Source organism: Trachypithecus francoisi, unplaced genomic scaffold, assembly GCF_009764315.1.
Source record: "Trachypithecus francoisi isolate TF-2019V2 unplaced genomic scaffold, Tfra_2.0 Lachesis_group13, whole genome shotgun sequence".
Classification (NCBI taxonomy): Eukaryota; Metazoa; Chordata; class Mammalia; order Primates; family Cercopithecidae; genus Trachypithecus; species Trachypithecus francoisi.
Genome location: NW_022681458.1, coordinates 39300277 through 39327047, shown reverse-complemented (window position 1 = coordinate 39327047; position 26771 = coordinate 39300277). Strand labels below are relative to the sequence as shown.

General features: G+C 43.8%; 1 protein-coding gene and 1 non-coding gene across 3 annotated transcripts in view; both read left to right on the top strand.

Moving 5' to 3' along the window:
- The window catches only part of KIAA2012 (KIAA2012 ortholog), a 139262-nt gene that overhangs the window by 5405 nt on the left and 107086 nt on the right, over positions 1-26771 (top strand). For both annotated transcript variants that reach the window (XM_033230683.1, XM_033230682.1), the window contains exons 3-7: positions 14581-14740; positions 16840-16995; positions 21262-21404; positions 23415-23598; positions 24226-24368. In XM_033230683.1, the coding sequence (XP_033086574.1) occupies positions 14581-14740; positions 16840-16995; positions 21262-21404; positions 23415-23598; positions 24226-24368 (786 nt within the window). The remainder of the gene's footprint in view (positions 1-14580; positions 14741-16839; positions 16996-21261; positions 21405-23414; positions 23599-24225; positions 24369-26771) is intronic.
- Positions 5403-5506, top strand: LOC117095534. Its single transcript, XR_004442064.1, has one exon. It is a non-coding gene; the product is annotated as a small nucleolar RNA U13 (small nucleolar RNA).

Here is a 26771-nt window from a genome sequence, read left to right as displayed (position 1 = left end):
GCAGTGGCACGATCACGGCACATTGCAGCCTCAAACTGCCAGGTTCAAGTGATCCTCCCATCTCAGCCTCCCAGGTAGCTGGGACTGCTGCCTCATGTCACCATGCCAGGCCAACTTTTTGTATTTTTGTAGAGATGGGGTTTAGCTCTGTTGCCCAAGTGGTCTCGAACTCCTAGGTTCAAGCAATCCACCCACCTTGGCCTCCCAAAGTGCTGGGATTACAGACGTGAGCCACCATGCCTGACCCGGAATGTATTTTTTAAAAGCAGATTACAAAAATGTATTCATATAATAAAAATACGAATGTTCATTAAGCTTTTTTGAGTAGTTATGGTATTTTTGCCACTATTCTAAGTGCTTTCCAAGTATAACTCATTTATGCTTTCTAATAATCCTGGGAGTAAGTACTATTATTATCCACTTTAAAGGTGAAGAAATAGAAGCACAGAGAGTTTGAGTGACTCACTCAAAGTTATACAGCCAAGTAAATCACTGCACCAGAATGTGAGATTAGGCCACATAGAAAACATCACCTCTCTAATATAATTCTGATTTTTAAAAAGTGATTATTGACCAGGTGTGGTGGCTCACACCTGTAATCCCAGCACTTTGGGAGGCCAAGGCGGGTGGATCATCTGAGGTCAGGAGTTTGAGACCAGCCTGGCTAACATGGGGAAACCCAGTTTCTACTAAAAATACAAAAAATTAGCTGGGCATGGTGGCGCACGCCTGTAATCCCAGCTACTCGGGAGGCTGAGGCAGGAGAATTGCTTGAATCCAGGAGGCAGAAGTTGCTGTGAGCCGAGATGGCACCATTGCACTCCAGCTTGGGCAACAAGAGTGAAACTCCGTCTCAAAAAAAAAAATTGATTATACATCCAACAAAGGATATCCACCCAAATTTCAACTGTGGCATAAACCATGGGTGGTGGGATTATAAACCATATGTTAATGTATACATTTCTTTCTACCACATATATATTTTAAACTATGGGATTTTACAAGTAAAATAAAAATCTATAGCTGTGAAAGAGGTAGACAGTTGAACCTAGAGATCAAGATGAGAGGCTTCGGGGAGGAAAATGGAATGGCAAAAAGTGCTGCAAACTGAGTCCACCAATAACCACACCATCTGTCCATTAGGGTGAGTATTTCTTTGTCCAAATACGATAGTTCAAGAGTTTAAAACACTACACTCAAAGTCAAAGAGCCAAAGTGAGGATGGAAAATGGGGTAGAGTAATAGTGCTGCTCATGGAAGGATCTGTTCTTGGCTGGACTGTGTATCAAGAAACCTGCATGACTCAGGCCCCACCCAGGCCTGTAAGAATGAAGCCTGTTGCAGAAAGGTGAAAGTCAAGGTTTAAAGCATCTCACAGCACCTCCAGCCCTCTGGATCTGACAGCATACATGTAGCAACCCATCTGGAGTTTATAGCTCAGCATACATCTACCCTTGAACTTTCTTAATGGCCCAACTCCTAATGGGTAAAGATAAATGTTAAGTCAAGAAATCAGAGGTCAACATTCTTAGACTTCTGGATACACACAGATATGTTGCTTAGTTGGTTTTTCATTGATGTTTTTTAACAGAAGGAAATCTTGTTTAGCATTTCTAAAGTTGAAACCATTCTTCTTGAGGCCTTTAATTTATTCAGCTTCCCATTATTGAGACATCAAATAGCTATAAAACCTAAGTAATCATAATTCGGGGTAGGATAAATACCAACAATGAGAAATTGATTAAATAATGTATCTAAAATAATGTGTTTTAAAATTCAGTTCACAGGACATGCCACTTCTCCGTTTCATTGAGAGACAAACAGGATTTAGATAACTATAGCAGATTTCAACCAACATTGTACAATTGTCCCTTGGTATCTGCAGGGTTCCAGGATACCCCTTGATTTCAAAACCAAGGACCACGATTGCTTCCAGGAATCCCTGAAGATACCAAAATCCGAGGATGCTTAAGTTCCTTATATAAAATGGCATGGTATTTTCATATAACCTACAAATACCCTCCCATATACTTTGAATCATCTCTAGATTGCTTATAATACCTAATATAGTGTAAATACTTTGCAAATAGTTGTTATACTGCATTTTTCTTATTAGTATTATATATACATACATATATATATATACTTTTTTTTTTTGTGGAGACAGAGTTTTGCTCTGTTGCCCAGGCTAGAGTTCAGTGGCATGACTGTAGTTTACTATAACCTTAAACTCCTAGGCTCAAGCAATCCTCCTGCCTCAGCCTCCCAAGCAGCTAGGACTATAGACATGTGCCACCACACTCAACTAATTTTCAAAAAATTTTTTGTAGAGATGGGGTCTCACTATGTTGCCCAGGCAGGTCTCAAACTCCTGGGCTCAAGCAATGCTCCCACCTCAGCCTCCCAAAGTATTGGATTACAGATGTGAGTTGCTGCGTCTGGTCTATATTGCTATTATTAATTGATTTTTTCCCACATATTTTTGATCCATGGTTGATTGAACCTACAAATGCAGAACCCACAGATGCGAGGGCCAACTATATTGCTACTGCCATCTCCATTATAAATTTGGTTAAGTTAAAAAGTATTGTCAGCCTTGTTCCACTGAATAGTCACCACTCATCCTGTACTGCCTAATTTCTCCCCGCATCTTAATACTCAAGGCATTTAACTCTTTCATTGCTATTTTCAGCCAATGTCCCCCCACGAAGGAACCTTTAGGTTACCTTTTTTTGTTTTGTTTTTTTAGACAGAGTCTCGCTCTGTCGCCCAGGCTGGAGTACAGTGGTGTGACCTTGGCTCACTGCAACCTCCCCCTCCCAGGTTCAAGCGATTCTCATGCCTCAACCTCCTGAGTTGCAGGGATTACAGGTGCATGCCACCATGCCTGGCTAATTTTTGTATTTTTAGTAGAGACGGGGTTTTAGCATGTTGCCCAGGCTGGTCTCAAACTCCTGACCTCAGGCGATCCTCCCGCCTGGGCCTCCCAAAGTGCTGGGATTATAGGCCTGAGCCACCATACCCAGCCCAGATAGCCATTTTATCAAGTAGAAAATATTGTAAGAAATATGCCTTTTGAATTATTTTCCCATTCTAATGATAATATCGGGTTTTTACATAAATTAGAAAAATATGGAAAAGGAGAGAGAATTATAAATTATCTGTTACCCTTTTAGCCAGAGATTAGGAGGATGAAGTTTCCTTGCAAGTCCCAATCAATAACCTGCTACTTTTTTGACGGTGTCGGTAAAATGTAGGAAGTGCTCTGGTGGCTGTCAACAGTGTTAAGTAGGCACCAAGGCAGCAAAGGGGAGAAAGAGCAATTTGCCTGCACTCCTTTTTCTGAGTGTGCTCCATTGGAGCAGGTCCTGAGTCGTTGTACTTGGAGTCTTTAACAAACCTAGAAGTAGGAAAGATCAGAGAGAAACATGGTCAACTCCAACTATGAGGTCAAAGGTAATGTCAATAATAGCTGAACCTATTGAGTGCTTAGTGTGTGGCAGGCACTTTACCTGTATAACCTCATTCAATCTGCACAAGCCTAAGAGCTAGGTGCTAGCATTACCTCCATTTTATAGGAAGGAAACCTGGGGCTTGACATTAACTAGTTTGCTCAAAATTACACACCTAAGTGGTGAAGCTAGAATTGGAGCCCAACAATGGACTCCAAAGCCCCATGTTTAACCCCTAGATGGCTTGATTTTGAAAACTCCACATGCCCCAGAGAAAAAGAAGCATCTCCCCAGCTTTAACAGTATGTTTAAAAAGTGGACCCGAGTCTTTCAACACATCCATTAAGACAACCCTTTGTAATTATAGGAGAGCAAATCAGATTTTTATTAAAATTAATTTGGATGATAAGTAGCATTTCTATAATAAGCTATATATATGATCCAGTACACTCCTGTTTCTCTAGGTTTTATGTACTTCATTCATTTGTTCCCTTGTATAACTAACAGAATATTTATAACAATGGCAGGGGCCAGGCATGGTGGCTCATGCCTGTAATCCCAACACTTTGGGAGGCCAAGGCAGGCAGATCACCTGAGGTCAGAAGTTCAAGACCAGCCTGACCAACATGGAGAAATAGCGTCTCTACTAAAAATACAAAAAAAATTAGCCAGGCGTGGTGGTGCACACCTATAATCCCTGCTACTCAGGAGGCTAAGGCAAGAGAATGAGCCAAGATCACGCCATTGCACTCCAGCCTGGGCAAAAAGAGCGAAATTCTGTCTCAATTAAAAAAAAAAAAATGCTAACAGTTATGTAGAACTTAGTATTATACCAGTACCATTCTAAGTGCTTTACACTTATTAACTCACTTAATCCTCACAACAGGTTAATAAGGCAGGTGCCTTTTTTATTGTAGTAAAATATATATAACATGAAATTTACCATTTTAACCATTTTTAGGTGTACAGTTTGGTGGCAGTAAGTATATTCACATTGTTGTACAATCATTACCATCATCCATTTCCAAGAGTTTTGCCACTTGGCTAAACTGAACTCCACATCCATCAGATAGTAAATCCCCATTTCCCTCTGCCACCAGCTCCTGCAACCATATTTCTGTTGTCTCTGTGAATTTGACTATTCTAAGAACTTCATATAAGTGAAAGCATACAGTTGTATCCTTTGTGGCTAACTCGTTTCACTTAGCATAGTGTCTTCACTCATTAGAAGAATGAATTCATGTTGTAGCATGTATCCAAATTTCCTTCTTTTGTAAAGCTGAGTAATATTCCCTTGTATGTATACACCACATCTTGTTTTCCATTCTTCCATCAACAGACATTTAAGTTGCTGCCACATTTTGGCTGTTGTGAACAATGCCCTATAAACATGGATGTACAAATATCTGTTCATGTCCTTGTTTTCAGTTATTTTATGTGTATACCCAGAAGTGGAATTGTTTGGATTATATGGTAATTCTATTTTTAATTCTTTGAGGAACTACCATAGGATTTCCCACAGCAGTTAGTTACACCATTCTACATTCCCACCAGCAGTGCACAAGAGTTCCAGATTCTCCATATCCTCATCGATACTTGTTACTTTCGGTTTTCTTTTAAATTTTTTTTTTTTTTTTTTTTGGTGATGGAATTTCGCTCTTGTTGCCCAGGCTGGAGTGCAATGGCATGATCTTGGCTCACCGCAACCTCCGCCTCCCAGGTTCAAGTGATTCTCCTTCCTCAGCCTCCCTAGTAGCTGGGATTACAGGCATGCACCACTACACCAGCTAATTTTGTATTTTTAGTAGAGACGGGGTTTCTCCATGTTGATCAGGCTGGTCTCAAACTCCTGACCTCAGGTGATCCGCCCGCCTCAGCCTCCCAAAGTGCTGGGATTACAGGCATGAGCCACTGCGCCCAGCCTTAAACATTTTATTTGATAATAACCAGATCCTTTTGTAATTCATAAGCATGATGATTGGGTGTTCACATGTATGTGTGAATGTGCCACCCTCCGAACCTTGTTACAATGTCAACACATTACCTGTCTGACCTGAAAAAAAATTTTTTTATTTTGTAATAGCCATTCTAGTGGGTGTGAAGTGGAATCTCATTGTGGTTTTGATTTGCATTTACCTAGTGATAAATGACATTGAACATCTTTTTATGTTTGTCTTGGCCATTTGTATATCTTTTCTGAAGAAATATCTATTCAAGTCCTTTGTCTATTTTCTTAAGTGGGTTGTTTGTTTTTTTGTCATTGAATTGTAGGAGTTCTTAGATATTCTGAATAATTGGTTCATGCCTGTAATCCCAACACTCTGGGAGGCTGAGGCAGGAGGATCACTTGAGCTCAAAAGATCGAGGCTACAGTGAGACATGATCACACCACTGCTCTCCAGTCTGAGTGACAAACTGAGACCATGTCTCTGTCTCTCTCTCTCTCAAAGAGAGGTATTCTGGATACTAATCTCTTACCAGATACAAATTTACAAATATTTTCTCCCACTCCATGGGTTGCCTGCCTTTTCACTCTGTTGATAGTGTCCTTTGATGCACAAAAGTAGGGAGACTGAGGCAGGAGAATTGCTTGAACCCGGGAGGCGGAGGTTGCAGTGAGCCAAGATCGTGCCGCTGTACTCCAGGCTGGGTGACAGAGCAAGACTCTGTCTTAAAAAAAAAAAAAAAAAGTTTAAAATTTTTGTGAAGTCCAACTTATCTATTTTTTTCTTTTTTGCCTGTTCTTTTGATATCATATTCAAAAGCTCATTGCCAAACTCAGTGTCATGAAGCTTTTCCCCTATGGTTGTAAACTCTAGGGGAAAACTTTTCTAAGAGTTTTTGCTCCATTTTGAATTAACTTTTGTAAAGGGTGTACGGTAAGAGTCCAATTTCATTTTTTTTTTTTCGTATGTAAAGTATGTACTTTTGTCATCCTTACTTGACAGATAAAGAAACTGAGGCACAGATGAATCAAATAATTTCCCTAAGGTCACACAGGTAGTGAGTCACCAAGACAGGATTCAAATCCAGGTAGATTGAGCTCTTGTAGGACCTGGAGCCTAATTTTTGCTGCTAGCAATCCTAGTTGTACCTTCACATTTATGACATATGGCTGGTCAAATCTTTGATGCTGAATGGTTTGGTCAGGGATCAAGCCTTCTTACAACACTGCATTAATGAGAAAATTCAGACCACTTAACGACTCTCTTCTTTATGGCCTGGTATCCAGGAACATATGCTCACCACAGATAGACAGGAGAGAGAGTTACCATTTGCACAGAATCCCAGAAATTAAACCTGCAGAGAAAGGGCTGGCTGAGAGCAGCAGTGTTTGCACAAGGCTAATCAAAGTCAGGCTGGGGATGTAGGATGCTTTCCAGGCACAGCTGCAAGTGGCCTCCCTCTCCTCCCACCCTGCCCCCACCTCTACTCCAGTTGCACTCACCTGGCAGCCCCAAGGCTGGCTCCAGTCACACATGCACAGGTGCAGCAACAATGAGCAGTCACCCTGTTCTAAGGCTTGGCCTTTGCCAGAGAACACTGACTCCAGCAAGCCTGACTGAGGGCGAGCAGATGCCAGCTGTGCCCCTCCTGAGAGAAGGACTTCTGGCTGGAGCAGGCAGCTCAGAGCACAGGTAGTCAGCAGTAAAATGCAGACATTATTGGGTTTTTCCATTCAACCGAGCCAACATCTGAGTAGTCAGGAACTGCCCTGGGCCTAAAACATTGCCTGACACATAGCAGATGCTCAACAAATTGTTTAATGACATATTGGTTACAAGGATGTGGCCGGGGAAGGTGGGGGTGGGGGTGGGGGGGCTCTAACCTCTACCCACCAGGAGTGCACAATCTGGTGAAAGAGGCAGATTTGTGCCCCAGTGACATTTTGATACAAGGCAGTCCATGAGAGGAGCGAGATTATGATTTCCTAATAAAGGCAGAGAGTGTGACTGCCTCTTACTGGGAAAAGTCTAGAGCGGCTTCTTGGAGAAGGTAGTATTTGAGCTGAGTCTTGTAAAGATAAGCAGGGTGAGACCTTCGAGGCTTAGGTGAGCAGAGGCCTCTAGGGGAGAAGGTGCACGGCAGGGGAAGTCAGGGTCACTCCCAGGCTGCCTGATGGAAATATACCTTGGGACATGGGTGGGGCCAAATTGTGGAGGGCTGTGCCTGCCATTTCTGGGATTTGGGGGCTTCTCTCTTCACCCTTCTGCTGAATCCTGCACACAAAGGCTGGGCCACCCGCTGCAGTATGATGGCAACTGGCTGCCTGGGCCTGGGCCTTCATTGCCTTCCTGGGGACTCTGGCGCCCTGTCACCCAACATCTGCTGGGCAGGAACACAAACCCTACCGTCTCCTTCCATCCTCTGAAAACCCTCAGCGGCCAGCAATATAGCAGGTGGACAGGACAGCCAGTGCGGGGGAAGGGACAGGTACACGGGATTGCCCTTAGTGCCCTGCATTCATAGACCTGACATACATCAGGAGAGGCAACTGGCCAGAGCAAGTCCCTCGTTAAAGGCAGCGCTCACAGTGGAATGTGGATAACAGGCCACCCTGTGCACACTAATTACTCATTGCAGAAGAAACCCGAAGCTGGGGTTGATTGGCAAAGCCCAGGCAGGCCTGAACAGTCTGAAACCATCCGTACCCAGCCTCCTGCTGTCATGTTTATTTCCCTGTTCCAGAAACTCCCTTCCTGGCTCCCTTCTGTCTCCTTTTATATTTTAGAGTGACTTTTGAGTGGGTGGTTAGGTCTAGAATAACTTAAGGGAAGAACTAAAGAAATACGCATGAGAAGAGGGTGGGTGCCATAAAATTAATTAATTTTTAACATGTTTTCTATTTAGAAATATAATCTATTACTGAAAACTTGATTTTATTTAAAAAAAAAAAGAGAAGAAAGAACTATTTGTAGTCTTAAGCCCAACACCCTAATACTGCCATTATTAACTTTTTCATCTATTTTCTTCCAGTCTTTCCACCATGACTATATACAGGATATACTTGTGTGAGGTTGTAATTATACTATACATGCTTTCTTATATTTTGCTGTTTTCCACTGAAAATATCCTTCAACAGGTTGGAAGTGAGTAAGTAGATTTCACCCTGACTGGTCTCTTCGGTCGCCCTAAGCAGGCCTTGGGCATCCCTCAGTGCTTCAGTTTATCCAATGAGATGGGACATTATTAACCAACCTCACGGGCATAATTTAAGAAGTTATTAAAAGAGACCAGAAAACTAGAAAAAAGCATAAAGAGAATGTGGTAGACAGGATGTTCTGCCAAAGATATCTCTGCCCTAATCCCTGGGACCTGTGAGGTTACAGGGCAAAGGGAAATCAAGGTTGCAGATGGAATTAAGGTTGTCCTCAAAAGATGGCCTCGAAATGGGGAGATTATCTTGGATGATCCAGGTGGGCCCAAGGTAAGCACAACAGTCCTTAAAAGCAGAAGAAGGAACCAGAAGGAATGATCAGAGAGAGGGCAGCCTGAGAAGGACTCGATTCAATGTTGCTGCCTTTGAAGATGGAGGAAAGGGTGACAAGCCAAGCAATGAAGCTGGGGGTGACCTTTAGAAGCTGGAAAAGGCAGGGAAACAGATTCTTCCCTAGAGCCTCTAGAAGGAACTCAGACCTGTCAGCACCTTGATTTTAGCCCAGTGAGACCCATTTCAAACTTCTAACCTTCAGAACAGTACGAGAATAACACATGTGTGTTGTTTAAACCACTAAATGTATGGTAATTTGTTAACAACAGCAATATAAAATGAATACACCAAGATCAGCTTCCAAACCCTAAGCAAAAATATATGTAAATACTCTAAATTCCTGATCTAGGATTCCCTAACTCTTCTTGGCAACTCTCTGCACCATGGTGCAAGCTTCTCAGTAAAGCTTCAGAACCAAGCTGGTGCTTCAGAAATGCCCACTAATGGCTGGGCACAGTGGCTCACGTCTGTAATCCCAGCACTTTGGGAGGCTGAGGGAGGCGGATCATGATGTGAGGAGTTCGAGACCAGCCATGGCCAACATGGTGAAACCCCGTCTCTACTAAAAATACAAAAATTTGACGGGTGTAGTGTTGGGTGTCTGTAATCCCAGCAACTCAGGAGGCTGAGGCAGGAGAATCACTTGAAACCGGAAGGCAGAGGTTGCAGTGAGCCAAGATCATGCCACTGCACTCCAGCCTGGATGAAAGACCGAAACTCTTTCTCAAAAAAAAAAAAAGAAAAGAAAAGAAAAAGAAATGCCCACTAATGAGAAACTACAAGGGTTCTTGTCCAGACTCAAATAGCACATCATGCCATCCGCACAGGGGCCACCACAGCATCTCGGAAGAGACTGGGCCTTACTGCATTCAGAGAAAAGTCAGACAAAGCAAAGATTCACAGAAAAGAAGTGAGGTTCCAATTCACCCAGAAAAGGCCTCTGGTCTAATGGTTCCATATTTCAGGGCCCAACACAATGTCTGGCATATAAAAAGTACCCAACAAATATTTATCATATGACTGAATGAAAAAATTGAGTGAGTAAAAGTGTCATTTAGCTTCCACCATCCTCTCTATAATTCTTTCATGTCCTCTGGGAAAAGCCTCAAGACCACGTGAGACTGAATTTCTAGGCTGTTTTTGCACTTGAAGTACCTGCCACATAAACTTTCCAGGAGCAGGTGATGCTCTATCTTTGAATTCTAAGCATTCATTTAATTCATAAGTCCCCAAGGAGTAAAGTCAATTGAATAGTAAGCCACGCTTTCTTTTATCTTGAACCTTGAACCCATGCACTCTAGCCCTAAATCTAGAGCACTTTCCCAGGCTTTCTCACAAGCTGTCTCCTTCCCACTCTGCCGCTTGTGCATTTTGGACTCACTTGATGTGATTTTATTAGTTATCAATCCATCTTAATCATCCCCTTTTCTCCAGTGCTTGTTTCCCATCCCTTCAATCTGTAGCAGCTTTAAATTTGTTGCTCCCATATCGTATCCATGTATCGGAAATACTTTTGGCTGCAAGCAACATATTTGATATGTTGATATCAATCATTGATAACCATGATTATCAATGGTTGAAGTTGGGGAATCAGCAAACACTGTTCACTGGCCAAATCCTGCCCATTACTTGTTTGTGTAAATAGAATTTTATTGGAACACAGCTATGACCATTTGTTTACATATTGTCTGTGGATGCTTTTGCACTACAAGGACAGGTTGAGTGGTGGCAACAGAGACCATACGGCCTGCAAAGCCTAAAATATTTACTCTCTGGCCCTTTAAAAATACCTTCCAGGTTGGGCATGATGACTCACGCCTATAATCCCAGCACCTTGGGAAGCTGATACAGGTGGATAACTTAAAGTTAGGAGTTCAAGACCAGCCTGGCCAACATGGTGAAACCCTGTCTCTACAAAAAATATAAAAATTAGCCAGGCATTGTGGTGCACACCTGTAATCCCAGCTACTCTGGGGGCTGAGGCAGGAGAATCGTTTGAACCCAGGAGGCGGAGGTTGCAGTGAACCAAATTAGCACCACTGTACTCCAGCCTGGTTGAAAAAGCAAGACAGTCTCAAAAAAAAAAAAAAGTCTGCCAACTCCTGATTTAGGCAATAAAGAGATTTAATTATCTCAGGTAACACAAAGTGAAGGGGCAGGAGTTTCATGCTTGCCCAGCTGCTCACCAATGCCATTAAGGACGCAAGCGCTATCTTTTCCTTCCACCATTCTTTGAATGTTGGTTTTTCTAATTAGGCTTGTTAGCACATGTTCACAAGATGGTCCCGTACTTTCAGAGGTCACATCTGGGTTCAGAGCAGAAGAAAGGGGCCAGCAAGCCATCCTCGCACAGCTGTTCCTTCTCTAAAGAAACAAAGACCTTCCAGAGGCTCCCAATAGTTTCCCCTTAGTTTCATTGACCAGAGCTAGGTCCCTTGGCCACTCTGAGATGCAACGGAGTCTGGGAAAGCAAGGCCCTCCATGTCTGCACTTCCCTGGATTCAACCAACCAGGGATTAAGAATATTCAGGAAAAGGCCGGGCGCGGTGGCTTAAGCCTGTAATCCCAGCACTTTGGGAGGCCGAGATGGGCGGATCACGAGGTCAGGAGATCGAGACCATCCTGGCTAACACAGTGAAACCCCATCTCTACTAAAAAAATACAAAAAACTAGCCGGGCCAGGTGGCAGGCGCCTGTAGTCCCAGCCACTCAGGAGGCTGAGGCAGGAGAATGGCGTAAACCTGGGAGGCGGAGCTTGCAGTGAGCTGAGGTCCGGCCACTGCACTCCAGCCTGGGCGATAGAGCAACACTCCGTCTCAAAAAAAAAAAAAAGAATATTCAGGAAAAAAATAACAATCCAAACAAACAAACAAAAAGAAAGTATAACAACTATTTATACTGCATTTACATTGTATTCAGTATTATAAGTTGCTAGAAACAATGTAAAGTATAGGGAGGATGCATACAAGCTATACTGTACAAATATTACTACCACCATTTTATAATATATAAGGGACTTGAGCATACACAGATTTTAATATCCACAGAGGTCCTGGAACTAATTCCCCACAGATAACGAGGGATGACTATTTGGGAAAGGGGATCTGCTGACAAAAAATTGGGACTTTTTTAGCAAAAAGAAGCGAGGGGGAATAAGTGTTGGGCAGTTAGCATGATCTCCCACCACCTGGACAAGGGAAAGGAGAAAAGACCTAATATTTGTTCACCACCTACTATGTGCTAAGCATTAAGTATTTTACATACCTCAGCTCATCTAATCCTTACACTGAGGACACTGAGTAAAATTACTCAGAGAAGTAATTAACATGCCCAAGGATGGGGCAAGATCTCAAGATCAATCCCATCTTAAGGCAAAGCCTCTGCTCAGTCTCCACTGTGTTCTCCTCAGCTCCCTTTAGGAGTTCTGAGAGATTAGAAAGCACTTTCGCAAGTGCAGGGCGGACAGGGAGTGAGAGGATGCACCCTGTCACCTTACTATAAGCTGGCTCAGTGGGACACCGTTCACTTACATTATTTCATTTACACCAAAAAGGAGGTATTATGTCAGTATTATGGGTGAAATTATATAACAATTACATGATTGAGAAATGGTGGGGCTGGGATTGGAACTATTTGTTCATTTATTCATTTCCCCCACAATATTGAAGCCCCAGTATGTGCCAGGCACTGTGAAACCTGACTCTCGAGTTGATTCCAGAACCCATGCACTCTCCATTCCCTCTACCACGATTTAGCTCCATTTTAGAGAGAGGTTCAGAAGGTTCCAGAGCTCACCCAAGATCATAAAGTTCCCCTGAGGCAGAGCAGGCCTTGAGCCCAGGCGCTCTGGCCGTAAATCCAAGGCTCTTTCCCAAGCTTTCTCACAGGCTGTCTGCTTCCCACTCTTCGGCTTGTGCTTTTTGGACCCACTTGATGTTTCCCTGTGTCCATTGTTCAGCCTCTGCAGGCCCATAAGACTGAAATGAAAGACTGTTCTGAAGGGCAAAGAGATTTGGTGCCTACAGGATGAGTTTCAGAATGCCAGAGCTATTGAGCCACTGAATTAACCAACCCTGGTATTCTCTAGCCTTTGGTCTTTTTGTTACATGAGACAACAAACTTTCTTCCTCATTGTTCAAGTCTGTTGAGTCAGGATTTACTGCATCCTAACACGTATGAAAATGCTGGTCTCCCTAGAAGATAGTTCTTACAGTCTGGGACACTCACTGAGGCACCTGCTTCAAAACATCTTTATTTATTGTTTTGATATCAAGCTGGTTCATGGTGCTAACTCCTGGTCCTTTGATGAGATGGTCAGTTGTTGAAGAACAAGAGGCTTTGCACTGATGTGGATTCTGAAACCCTAGATTCAAGCCCAACTCCACTTCTAACTGGCTCCACACAGTTGTCCTCTATCCTTCCAGGCTGTATCGTTGCCTTGGGAGAGTTCCTTAGCCAAAGGGGACTAAGTGGGCTTCATCTCTCATGCCAGTTCTCACTGGCACACTGTGTGGATCACTTTTGTGGAGCATCCAAGAATATATGTTGTCTGTTTCCATTCATATGAAGTTCAAGAACAGAATAAAATAGTCCACGGTGTTAGAAATCAGAATAGCAATTACCTGGTGGGTAGGAGGATATTGACTAAAAAGTGGCATGAGGGACTTCCTGAGTGGATGAAAATGTTCTGGATTTTGTTTTCTGTGGTGGTTACAAAGGTATATACAATTGTCAATATTTATCAAATGAACATCCAAGCTCTGTATAATCTATGTTATATAAATTATGCCTCAGTTTCAAAAATGTTTTTAAGAAGAGAATGGATTCTGAGATCACCTTCAGTTCAGCAGTCAAGAATTCTGTGATTGATTAGGAATGTCTGCCATGGACACTGGGGAGGGTGAGAGATGTCAACACAAATATCACATATTTGCTATTCTTGTGCCTAAGCAATCATCCTCTGAGAGTTTCTACATCAGTTAAGTGGTTATAGTAACTCAGTCCACCTTATAGGATTACAGATGAGGTGAAAGTTCTCTATATAATGTAAATTCCTAGTCAATTGTAAGATGTTATTACCCATATTTATTCCCCATGATGTCTTGCATAGTGGCACTGACTTTGGCAGGTAGGTTCCCAAAAAATTCTCCCCAGCTTAAATGAAATGCATCAGAGCCAGATATTTTCAAAATGCCAGGTGCCCCGTGAACACAGACATGATTTGTCTGTTCCATTATTCATATTACAAACACTGAATGCCAATGCAGATCTGTGAGCTGGCTTTCCCATTACAGTACAGAGCCATTTTTGAAGACACTAAAATGATGTCCACAGGCTGAACTAGGTAATGTGTTTTCTTCTGAAGTTTTTATCCTTTCCTAACGCTCTATCTCAAGATGGAGTCTGGTATATGTCATTTCTTCTTCTGCTTCCAACTGCAAACCTGCAGGGGCCTTTCAGAGCTTTGCTCTGAGGGCTCTTGGTTTATGTGTATTAGCCAAGGCATCTGTTTTTGGTGCCTTCTGGCACCTTCTGGGAGTTTCCTGGGTTACTGATGAAGACTGTGCTAACCAGCCTATATCAATGGGTGGTTCACGGTTTAGCAACTGTACTGTTTCCTGACTGGTGTTCCCACAGAGACAGCAGGACAGAGCCTGGCAACCATACCTCCACTTCCGAAGCCAGCTGGAGAGCCAGGCCCAACGGCAGATCCAGCCGGGACATTCAGCCAAGAGATACCTCCGAGGCCTCCTGCGGACTTGGCCCCCAGACGCCATGTATAGGCTCTGGTGCGCAGGTCAGTGGGAAATGGGAGGGGGGCACACCCCAAACTGCCCCACCTCCCATTCTGGTGTGACAGTGTGTTTTCCCTTAAGACCTGAAACACCAGGATTTCAAGCCCAATTCTGTGTTAAAGCAAAGTCCCCACACCTGGTAGCCCACAAACACCTTTCACAGCTCCCGCCCTTTGTCCTCTGAAGCATTTGCAGAGGGAAGAATGGCCTGAAGTCCTGCCTTCACTCCCACCCCTCACCCTCAGCAGCCTCACGTGCCATATCCAGGCCAGAACTTTCTTCCCAATCTTCTCCACTCAGAGACCCTCCAGTTCAACCCCCACCTTTTACAAGATAAGGAAGAAGAAGCCCAGAGAGGCAAAGTAATTTGTCCAAGATCATTCAGTCAAAAGCAGAGCTGGGACCAGAAGTCAGATCCACCCTGCACTCCCACAGTTCCACATTCTTCCCAGCATTCCTTAGTTCCCCATCTGAGGTGATCCCAGGTCCTCCCGAAAGTGAAATGTTAGGACTCCTCCTCTTAAAAATGGCGGCTCTTCAGCATAATCCATTAGGAGTGGGATGTACACCCTTCTGATGAACAGACTCTAAATGCACTCTGTAAATGCTTGAAAACAAAACTGGGAAGTGGTTGGGGATTAGGGTTGCCAGATTTAGCACGTGCATACCCACCCCTGCAACACGCATAAACAGTTACACTTGCAATCTTCGGGATGTACTTCTACTAAAAAAGTATTCCTTGTTTATCCAAAATTCAAACTTAACTAGACATCCTGTATTTTATTTGGCAAGCCTATTTGGGATGAGAAGAGTGAGCAGCGAATGTGCCAGTACCCACCCGGCTGTTTGTCACTTCTTCAGCAACAAGAAACAGCCAGGAACAGAGAAAGACTGACTTTCTTCCTGCTTTATAAGTTTACCCTGAGGAAGAAGAGAAAGCAATTCACTCCCCCAATAAGTGGTGACTTGAAGCAAAATGAAAGTTGTGGGCTCATCCAGTCATTGGTTTTACTCTCAGGGCACTTCCACAGTTATAGGCAGTTCCAGTTATTTGACACTTTTGAGAAAGAGCCACTTAACCAAAGAAGTGCTTCTCATGGGTGGGGCAAAGGGCAGAGCAGGCCACTCTCCTATAGACTAGGTGCAACATTCCCCAGAATGAAGGACCCTCTTAACCTCAAAAAAAGTCTCCGAGTCCTCTATGGGAATCTATGGCTAAAACATGCGGTTTAAGGAAAGATACACACACACACACAAATGCATTCTTGAGCTCCTTGCCATAATTTCTTGCCAAAGCCCCTCTTGAAGGTGAGACCCTCAAGCTGGAGGCACAATGGCAAGAATCTGGTGTGAGCCCATCAGTCCCGTGGCCCCACCACCCTCTTCCTGCACATCTCAGAACTCCCCACTTTGTGACACTAATGTATATATTCTCTGGGACTTCTTTACACCCCTATGATTAATCCTCCCCACCCTTCAAGCTCACACCTTCTACAAAGTCTTTGCTGAAAACTCCAGTCAATATTGAATTCCTTGTTTTCTGACCTTATATTACACTGACACTCAGAGCCATACAGAACACAAGAGAGCTCTGTCTCTCCAATAGACTATTGAGTGCCTTTTAAAAGGGCCCAAGTTTGGTTCCATTGTATCTACTTCACTGACTAGCTGAGGGGTGAGCCCATAGGGAAGCCCTCAATAAATACTTATAGAATGATGGATTGAGGAGGCTGCTGACCATGGGGCCTACAGAAGCAAATAGGATACATCCACTACCACTGGATCTCCTCCTGAGGCAGAAGGAGCTTTTTGTCCCAAAGAAGCAGCCATGTTCCTTCCACCAGGGAGACTCATTTCTTGGGAATTATGGGATGGAGGAAGTACACATGTAGCACAGAACCAGAAGCACCTAAGGCACTGGATAGACAAGCCCTCTATGGGTTCTATCTGACTTTTTAATCTCCCTCATCTTCTGATTGTCTTCCCTAATGGGCAATGTCCAAAGCCAAGACTAGTGCCAGTGAGGAACCTTGTAGTTACCGCTGAGAACTTGAAGTTGGTGACCACTGTTTCTATCAATATCCCCTGATGTGCTCTTCAGGATACATCAAGGATTCTGTGCTGCTCCAGGACAGTCAACTTAATGTACCAAAGAAGCTCAGGCCACAACAAGATCTTTCAGGTGTACCCCCAAAATACCATCTCCTGCCTGTCTTCCCTTCATTTTGGATTCAACAAGGAAAATCTTTTGAACAAGGTACATGTTGATTTGCAGGTTGATTCTATGACCGGTTCTCAGATATTTGAATTGTTAACATCTTAAAATGGCATTTCCCAAAACAAGGTCTTGGGATTCTGGGTTGTATAGTCCTCAATCTGTAAAATGAGAGGTTAGTGCAGACCAGCACTGTCCAATAACACATTTCACAGTGATGGAATGTTCCCTATGGGCTGTCCAATAAAGTGGCCATTAGCCACATGTGGCTACTGAGCCCTTGAAATGTAGTAGTACAACAGTGAAACTGAGCTTTTTATTTTATATTACATTAATTAATTTATATCTAAATAACCACATGCAGCTGGTGGCTACTGTGTGTGGCAATGTAGGTCTAGACTCTAGATTTTAGATGATTTCTTAGATCTGTTCCACTCTTATATTCCTTAATCCTGTGATTTTTGTGGCAATATAATGTGAAATATATATCTAGGATTTGGAGCCAGAAATGTGTATCGAAGTGGCTGTTCTCTCACTTACTAATGTAAGATCTTAAGCAAGTCATTTAACCTCTTTGAGCTTCTATTTGCTCATCTCTGTAATGGGCACAATAAGATCTACATCGTGGCTATACAGAAAAGTATTGCAAGCCATCTGTAAACTGTTTAGTAGTGTGGGGATTGACCCTGTCAATATTATTCTATGGAACTTGAAGCATTAAAAGAGCCAGAAGTTGCCTTTGGTAAGGGAGATGTGAAAAGACAACTGAGTAGCAGTGATGGGCAAAGACAAGAGCCTTGGCTGGTAGCAGAGTTCTAGAGAAAATAAAAGAACAAGAGCCCAAAATAAGATTTTTGGCCAGACTCAGTGGCTCATTCCTGTAATCCCAACATTTTGGGAGGCCAAGGAGGGAGGATTGCTTGAGGCTAGGAGTTTGAGACCAGCCTGGGCAACATAGTGAGACCCTGTCTCTACAAAAAATTTAAAATTTAAGCTGGGCGTGGTGGCACATGCCTGTAGTCCCAGCTACTTGGGAGGTTGAGACAGGAGGATCACTTGAGCTCAGGAATTCAAGGCTGTAGTGAGCTATGATGGCACCACTGCACTCCAGCCTGGGTGGCAAAGTGAGACCCTGCCTCTAAAATTTGTATAATGAAATTTTCCAGAAACAGTGGCAGTGGCTGACCAACCCCCATCTTTGGGGAAATGATCTGGTCAGGATAAGTAGAGAATCTGGTTTATCGAATGAATGGAGAAGAACATGGCAGGTTCTCAGAGCCTGAGGCCATTACATAGTTCAACCAACCACACATCTCACTTGAGTCTTTTTTTTCTTTTTCTTTTCTTTTTTATTTTATTCTATTTTTTATTTTTTTTTAGAGACAAGGTCTTGCTCCTGTTCTGTCACCCAAGCTGAAGTGCAGCCGTGTGATTACGGCTCACTGCAGCCTTGAATTCCTGGGCTCAAGCGATCCTCCCACTTAGCCTCCTAAGCAGCTGGAACTGTAGGAGCACACCACCACTCCCAGCTAATTTTTGTATTTTTTTGTAGAGATGGGGTTTCACCATGTTGCCCAGGCTGGTTTCAAACTCCTGTTCTGAAGTGATCCTCCCACCTTTGCCTCCCAAAGTGCTGGGATTACAGGTATCAGTCACCGCTTTCAGCCTCAGGGCTTTCATTTTATGGCTGGAGTAACACTGCACACCTGAGGGATAAAGTCTTTCCTAATTGATGCCATATGCTAAGGAGCTGTCACAATCAGGCAGAAAACAAAGAGGCTGTATCAAATAGTGATTAAACATGTGGCCATTAGCACTGATTCCAAGCCATGTAGCCACTCTGGGCCTCGGTTTTCTCATTTATAAAATGGAGATGACCATACCCATCTTTATCTCACAGGGTTGCATGTGGGAATTAAATGAGATACTGTAGTACTAGAAGCGGGCACATACTATGTGCTCAGTAAATGTTCATTATACCTCCTTAGCTTGTGTTCTAAGCATAATTACTAATTGGAATGCCCAATTGCCCATGATCACAGTGGCCAAAAAAATCTATTTTAAAAGAAGCAAAAATAGTTCAGTGGCTGTAACTTGAACCCTGACTGATGTTTTCATTTGTTTGAACCTTATCTTCCACTGGTTTCCCTCTCTTTGCCCAACACTGTATCTGAAGAAGTACCAAAAGTCCCAGCTGCAAAACCCAGGTCTCCAACAATGTGATGTTGGCTAAGTCACTTATGCTCTCTGCATCTTCAGTTTGTGCATACGTAAAATGCAAATACTGGGGTCTGCATTCCTTCCTCCCTGGTTGTTTGCGAAAAATAACAGGAGAGGACAGAGCTACTCCAAGGCACATTATCTGGATTATCTGAATCCACATCTGAGATCCAGAGAGACGAAGTTTTGTGGTCTCCTTTCAACAACTGAAGCTTCCAATACTTTACTTGCAAACCTGTTTCTATTAAGCACAAATAAATGAATCAGATGATGATGTTTACTAAGAAAAAAAATTCTGTTTCCCCTCGCATTGACTGAATCACACATTCAAACTCACCTGGGATATCACCAAAGGGAAAATTGTCTCTCTGTTCCCCCTACTCACAATGCCCCCTACCCCAACTTAGATACCCAATGTGTAAGACTGTTCAGACTGGGCGCAGTGGCTCACGCCTGTAATCCCAACACTTTGGGAGACTGAGGCAGGTGGATCACTTGAGGTCAGCAGTTTGAGACCACTCTGGCCAACATGGTGAAACCCCCGTCTCTACTGAAAATACAAAAATTAGCTGGGTGTGGTGGTGCATGCCTATGATCCCAGCTACTCGGGAGGCTGAGGCAGGAGAATCACTTGAACCTGGGAGGTGGAGGTTGCAGTGAGCCAAGATAACACCACTGCACTCCAGCCTGGGCAACAGAGTGAGACTACATCCCCTGCGCCGCCCCCCCCCCCAAAAAAAAAACTATTTAGTAGGTAAGTGGCCATTTGGCTAGAGTTTCACTTCCTCCACCCTCGGAAATGCATTTGGTTCCAGGTGAATCTGACCAGAAAAGATGGACCTAGTTAGTGTCTGGTTTGACCCCAAGGAATCATTCTACAAGGGATCATTCTAGAATATCCCCAAAGGTCTTTAGTGCTGCACTCTATATGGAGTTGAGGTCCTCTCAGGAGCAGGCCTAATGTAGCCCCGGGTCACCTCATATTAATGAGTCCCCAGTCCATCAGATTTCCCTGGGCCACTGAAACCAGAGCAGACCCTCTGAACCTGAACCTGAGCCTGAGCCTGTATTTCTTCCACCAACTCTCAGCCTCAGTTCACATCCAGCACGGCCTTCAGGAGCCATTGGGCAAAGGAAGGAGAGCTGGAGGGAGGGAGTAGCCCCACCTGTGGGCGATTGACTCTTGGCCCAGTGACACCAAGGATGGAAATAATGAACGGGAGCAGAGAGGGAAGGTGAGGCTGGCTGGAGGCAGGAGGAGAAGCAGCTCCCAGAAGTCTTGTGATCCATCACACACAGGCCCCCGAAGCCTTCCAGAGCCCCTAGTTGAAAGACAACCCCGCATTGTTCCATGGAGCCGCATGCTGGGAATAAAGGTATTGCTAAAGCTTGGCTCCAAACGAGAAAGCTTTGCCAGACTGTTTCAGCAATAAATCTACCTTGAGAAAGTGATGAAAACAGCTGCAGGACCCCTTAAACCATTGATGAAAGATTTGTTAACTATGTTGGAGTCGTCTATTGACTCAGATCCTTCCTGAGGGTTGCAGACAGTATAAGTTCAGAGAGCTAAACAGCAGTCTCACCTCATTGCATTTGGCAGAGGCTTTTCTACAAGTAAAGAGCCAGGAGACAGCCCAGGAATCCCAAGAGCTTGCTTCAGGCTGAGCACCTCCATGACAACAGAGCAGGCTGCAGGTCACGCCACCATAAGAACACCACTGTCATCCACTAATCTCTCACAGTTTACAAAGGGCTGTCACATTCATTATCTTATTTGAGCTCCAGATAACTCTACAAGGAAGTGAGGGCAAGAAATCCGTATCCCCATTTTACAGATGGGGAAACTGTGTCCAAGAAATGAAGACTCAACCCTGAGCCTCCTGACTGCTAGTGCAACTCTGTTTCCACAGACCTGGCTGCCACTTCCAAGGAGGCACTATCAGAAATACAGAATAAGGGAGGAGGGGGAGCAAGGGAGGGCCTTGAGCACCTTTACTCAGAGAAGCAAGAAGGGAGGCAGTTTGGAGGCAGCAAGAACACCGCGTCCATTTCCGGGGTGACAAGCTGACCCATTGTTCACCTTGGCAGGTCAACAGGGCCTGGATGAAGGGGAAGATGGAGCTGCTGGACATGTGGACCAGGGCCCTCTAGCCAAGAACCATGGCAGTCAGGGGACTCGCTTGCCACCACTCAGGAAGCAGCCCTGGCAGGAAGACGAAACGCAGGCAGAGGTACCATTTCTTTTTTTCTTTTTTTTCCTCCCTAGATGGAGTCTCACTCTGTCACCCAGGTTGGAGTGCAATGGCATGATTTTGGCTCACTGCAACCTCCACCTCTCAGGTTCAAGCATTTCTCCTGCCTCAGCCTCCTGAGTAGCTGGGACTACAGGTAAGTACCACCAGGCCTGGCTACTTTTTTGTATTTTAGTAGAGATGGGGTTTCACCATGTTGCCCAGGCTGGTCTCGAACTCCTGAGCTCAGGCAATCTGCCGGCCTCAGCCTCCCAAAGTGCTAGGATTACAGGCATGAGCCATCGAGCCTGGCCAGAGGTACCACTTCTAATGTGCTCTCCTCTGTCATTGTTCTTGACCACAGAGAGGATTCTCTCTCCCTTTGCCATTTCTTAATACCTCCACAGAAGGGAAGAATACTTTGACCCTTTTGACCACCATTTCCCCGAACTGTCACATATAGAACTCTAGCATTGCAAGATGCTCCATTTAACAAAATTTTGGCTGGGTGCAGTGGCTCACGCCTGTAATCCCAGCACTTTGGGAGACCGAGGCAGGTGGATCAACTGAGGCCAGGAGTTCGAGATCAGCGTGGCCAACATGGCAAAACCCCGTCTCTACTAAAAATACAAAAATTAGCCAAGCATGGTGGCGGGCACTGAAATCCCAGTTACTTGGGAGGCTGAGGCAGGAGAATCGCTTGAACCTGGGAGGAGGAGGTTGTAGTAAGCCAAGATCGCACCATTGCACTCCAGCCTAGGCAACAGAGCAAAACCCTGCCTCTAAATAAATAAATAAGAGTTTCATAGGCAAATACATTGGGGAAGTTCTGCATGCCTTCTCCTCCTGGAAAGTCACATGCATAGATACAGAGAACTTCAAGAAGTTCTATAACATAGTCACCAGCTTAACTTTGTTAAACTCTGGGTTTTCCAAACTTAGGTAACCACAGATTCTCCCCTGACTCTTTGCTCATCTTGGCAGCTGTTAATCTTGTTTAGAAAATAGCTATTGCCTTAGACTCAGAAAAGCCTTGGTTTGGTCCTGCTTTTTGCTAGTTATGATGAGCCTGTCCAAGAATCGTTAACTAACTTTGAGCCTGAATTCACCTCTTCTATAAAATGGAGCTATTATCATATGTCTCACAAGGTTACTGTGAGGATTAAATGAGTTACAGTGTAGAAACACTTTCTAAACTCTAAGGCCGTGTGTGTGTGTGTGTGTGTGTGTGTGTACAAGATAACAATTGTTCAGAGCAACATAGACAACGTCTGCTCCCGTCCTGAATAAACTCATTTGACTTACAAGAAGGTCATACACCAAGGAGAAGAGGAAAGGGGGAGAAGAGTCACAGAGTGGAAGGGCAGTGGGGAGAGACCTTTATTTTTAGGGGGTGGTAGGGAAGGGACACGATCTTGCTCTGTTGCCAAGGTTGGAGTGCAGAGGCACTACCACAGCTCACTACAGCCTTGACCTCCTGGGCTCAAGCAATCCTCTTGCCTCAGCCCCCTAAGTAGCTGGGACTACAAGTGTGTGCCACCATGCCTGGCTAATTTTTTAAATTTTTTTGCAGAGATTGGGTCTTGCTATGTTGCCCAGGCTGGTCTCAAACTCCTGAGCTCAAGCAATCCTCCTCCCTAGGCCTCCCAAAGTGCTAGGATTACAGGTGTGAGCCACTGTGTTCAGCCTGAGAAACATTTCATAATGGATAAAGACACCAATACTAGCACTTCATTTTGATCTTGAATCAAAATCTTGTGATTTTTTTCACAAGACAGCACTATATGTCAGGCATGGCTAAGTATCATTCTTTCTATCAACAACAATAAAATGTTTTATTGTAATAAACAGCATTAGAGAGCTTGCTGTTATAACCTTATTTTTCTTCCCAACCTGCAAAGGAAATTTCATACTTGAAACCACAAGCCTAACCACGAGGGCTGTTAAAGAAACCTGCTCTGCCCCTTTACAACAGCCTGTTTACAGGAATGTGTATTTGTCGTTCCCTAGGACACGTCAATAGAGAATCACCTTCGTTTATATGCTTCAAAGGAAAGATACAATGAAAAGACACAGCAAACCTCCAGGAAGGCCTTTGGGCATGGCCACATCGATTACTCTTGTCTCCCAAGTGACAAATCCCACATTACATTCTGTGGAGGCACTTTCCCTAATAGGAAGGCAGATCTCAGTGGTAAGAAGCCAAATGTCTTGCTCACTGATCTGGGTAAACCCAGTCATGCAGAGTTCATTTAAGGACACTGAGGCATGCCAAACATCACTTCTTTGTGCCACTCACCTTAGAAAATAAAAGCCAGAATCTAACTGGACATGGGAATGAGACTCTGACAGGTGCCTCTTTGCCTAGTGCTTAGCTGCATGCATTCGGAAGTCATACTGTCTGGGCTCAAGTTATCCCCACTTACAGCTGTGATCTTGGGCATATTAACCAATATTGCTAATGCTCAGTTTTCTCATCTGTAGAATGGGGATAATAATAACCCCATAAGTCTATTGTGTAAATTGAGTTAATGTACATGAAATATTCTACATAATTCTTTCCCCATATTTAGAGCTCAATACATATTAATTATTATCGTTATCATTCTCTTTACCGCCTGACTTAGCCAGCAAGACCTCAACCCAGATCAGGAGACTGGGGGTCTCTGAACCTCCCTCCCCCAAGGCTAGGGCTGTCCCAGTGCCCCAGCACACTTCCTGCCATTCTCCCCATTAACCACAATATGATAAAGGTCAAAACTCAACTGTTCATCCCCATACCTGCAATTAATATATTCTCATTCTCATCCTGTTTTTAAAGATAAACAAAGGAATGTGAAACTCCACAAGGCCAGAAGTGGCCACTTGTTACAGGCGCTTCCTGCTGAAAGATGCCTCTTCCCTCCTGTAGCATCTGCCACTGGCTCCGGAATAATCACCCCTGGGGAAGTGAAGAAGAAAAAGGTTGTGTGTATATGTATGTTTCTGCACGCAGGAGAAAGAGAGAGAGAGGAGGGAAGAGAGGGAGATTAATCCCAATCTAGAAATAAGGTGACTCAGAAGGATGTCTCAGAAGAGAACTGGCCTCTCTAGCGTCTGAGCTAACCAGGTGGAGCTGGAATAGAACTGTAGTAATTTACTAAAGATTGAAAATTGTGAAGGGCAAGGAATTTCAGCTGCCACCAATTCTACCTTAAAGCATGTGTTATTACCACACTCCCTGACAGCGACAGAATTCTTTGATTTCTTAAGGGGCAAGGGATTATCTGTAAACGTTTTAAAGAACAGAATTTGAGTTTGTAAGCAGTAAACCCACTTCAGATTCAAGATGCTGGAGATCTTGAATCCAGCAACAGTTTGGCTCCACTGAGGGTCTATCGCCTTTGAAAATGTAGGGGAAATTTTGCAAGTCTATCCACCTCCTTTGGGAGCCAAATACACCTTCTTTATTAGAGATGCCCTTGGCTGTCTCTGGCCTGGTCCTGCCTTGCAGTTCTATGTGGGCCTTTCTTCAGTGTTTGGAAGCACCAGTGATGAATGGGGACAAGCAAGGGCCCCAGGATGTTCTGCCCGGAGTAGCCATGGGAACATGAGCAGGTCACTCACACACTCTGAGCACAATGACTTTATCTGTGTATACAGATAACAACATCAACCTTACAGGGCTGGTAGAAAAGATGAAGCACTTTTAGGAAAGTACGTTGTATCTGACTGTGATCTACAGAGATGTTGATTAATTGTAGGGATTCGTGTCATCTGAAGTGTTCCTCGAGCAGCCATGGGCACTCCAGGTGGTCCTGCTGCCAGTGAAGGAGGTTGTTTACAGTCTGTTCAAGATTTTTTCAGATTTCCTGTGTCTGAGTTGATCTAAACCTTTCCATCCACACCAGAAGGGCTTCTGTCTTCCCAGGTTCCTTTGGTGCAGGAGTGAACAGCAGGCCTGACCTGCCAAGCTCACCACAGGCCTAAGGAAAGCCCTCAACTTTGCTCCTGGGTCCGCTCAGAACTGAGCCAGGCCCAGAGGAAAGGAGTCCCTTCCCTCTGCCCATGTATGTGGTTTCACAGAGCAAAGCAATATTTTCCACCATATTAAAACTCTGTGTAAATTTTTAATTAGGGTAAAAAAATTAAATCTTGGCTTGTCAGCCATACCTCACACAAATCATTTGTGTCCACATTGATTTCTCAATGTAAACCTTGTCAAACAAAATGCACACGGTCAGTATTCAAAACAGGGCATTGGTGTGGGCAGCCGGCACCTGGACAGTGAAGGTTTCCAGGAACATAAAGATTCTATGTGCATGTGTTTGGTTTATCATTTTCTTAATGTCTCGAAATTATAAATATTACCCTGCAAAGATTTGGTTGAATTTCCTTCCTCAATCAACTCTAAATACACAGGTTCCTTATGTATGCTTCTGATCTTTTTTTTTCTTTTTGAGTACTAAAAAGGAGACACTAGAAGGGTGTCTGACTTCCCAGATTTCTTTGGACCAGGAGCAAACAGCAGGCCTAATGCTTTTCTTTTTCCTCCTATGAAACTAAACTCCTGAAACCAGCACATGTATACATTTCACAGAGCCAAGTTCCTATGTTAAAAGTTGCAAACTAAAAGGAGAAATTTTCAGCAACCTCTGAATAATTAGAAACAGGAGGCTCTACTACCCCCAGTGAATCTCTCATACACACACACATACACATACACATACACACACACACACACACACACACACTTTTTGGGGGACAGAAAAAAACTGGACAAAATCAGTTGCTGATTCTGCCACACAATGATTCTTTTTCAGCTATGTTCATATTACATAAGCATGAAAAAGCTCCCATTTTTTCTGCTAGTGGCTAGATAAATGCTAATGAGAAGAAAGTCTACTCTCAAAGAAATATGGAAATAATCCTAGTTTCAAACACTATTATAATTGCATATATTAGCTCATTTAATTCTTACAACAACCTTATGATTAGATAGTATGATTACTCTTATTTTACAGAGGAAGAAATTGTGGCTTAGCTTAGATAAGGTCAGCAATCACAAATGCTATTTCCTGCCCCTTCTTAGTGGAAAGCTTGCTCAAACAATGTTCTGTACTTTGCTTTTTCCCTTAACAACATATGCTGAGATTTCTCCCAATCAGTTCAAAGAGATCTCAGATATGTCATATTAGTCTGGCTCAGTTTTTCCAGCTGCAAGAAAAAGAAAGACTATATATCCTCTCAAAGGCTCTTAAACTGAGCATGTTTATAATTCTCAGAGGAATCACAGGCAGGATTAATGGGGGCATATTCTGGATCCCAGGAGACCAAGTGGTACCACTGAAGTCGGATACTGGCTCCCAGCTGGATTAGCTTACCTCT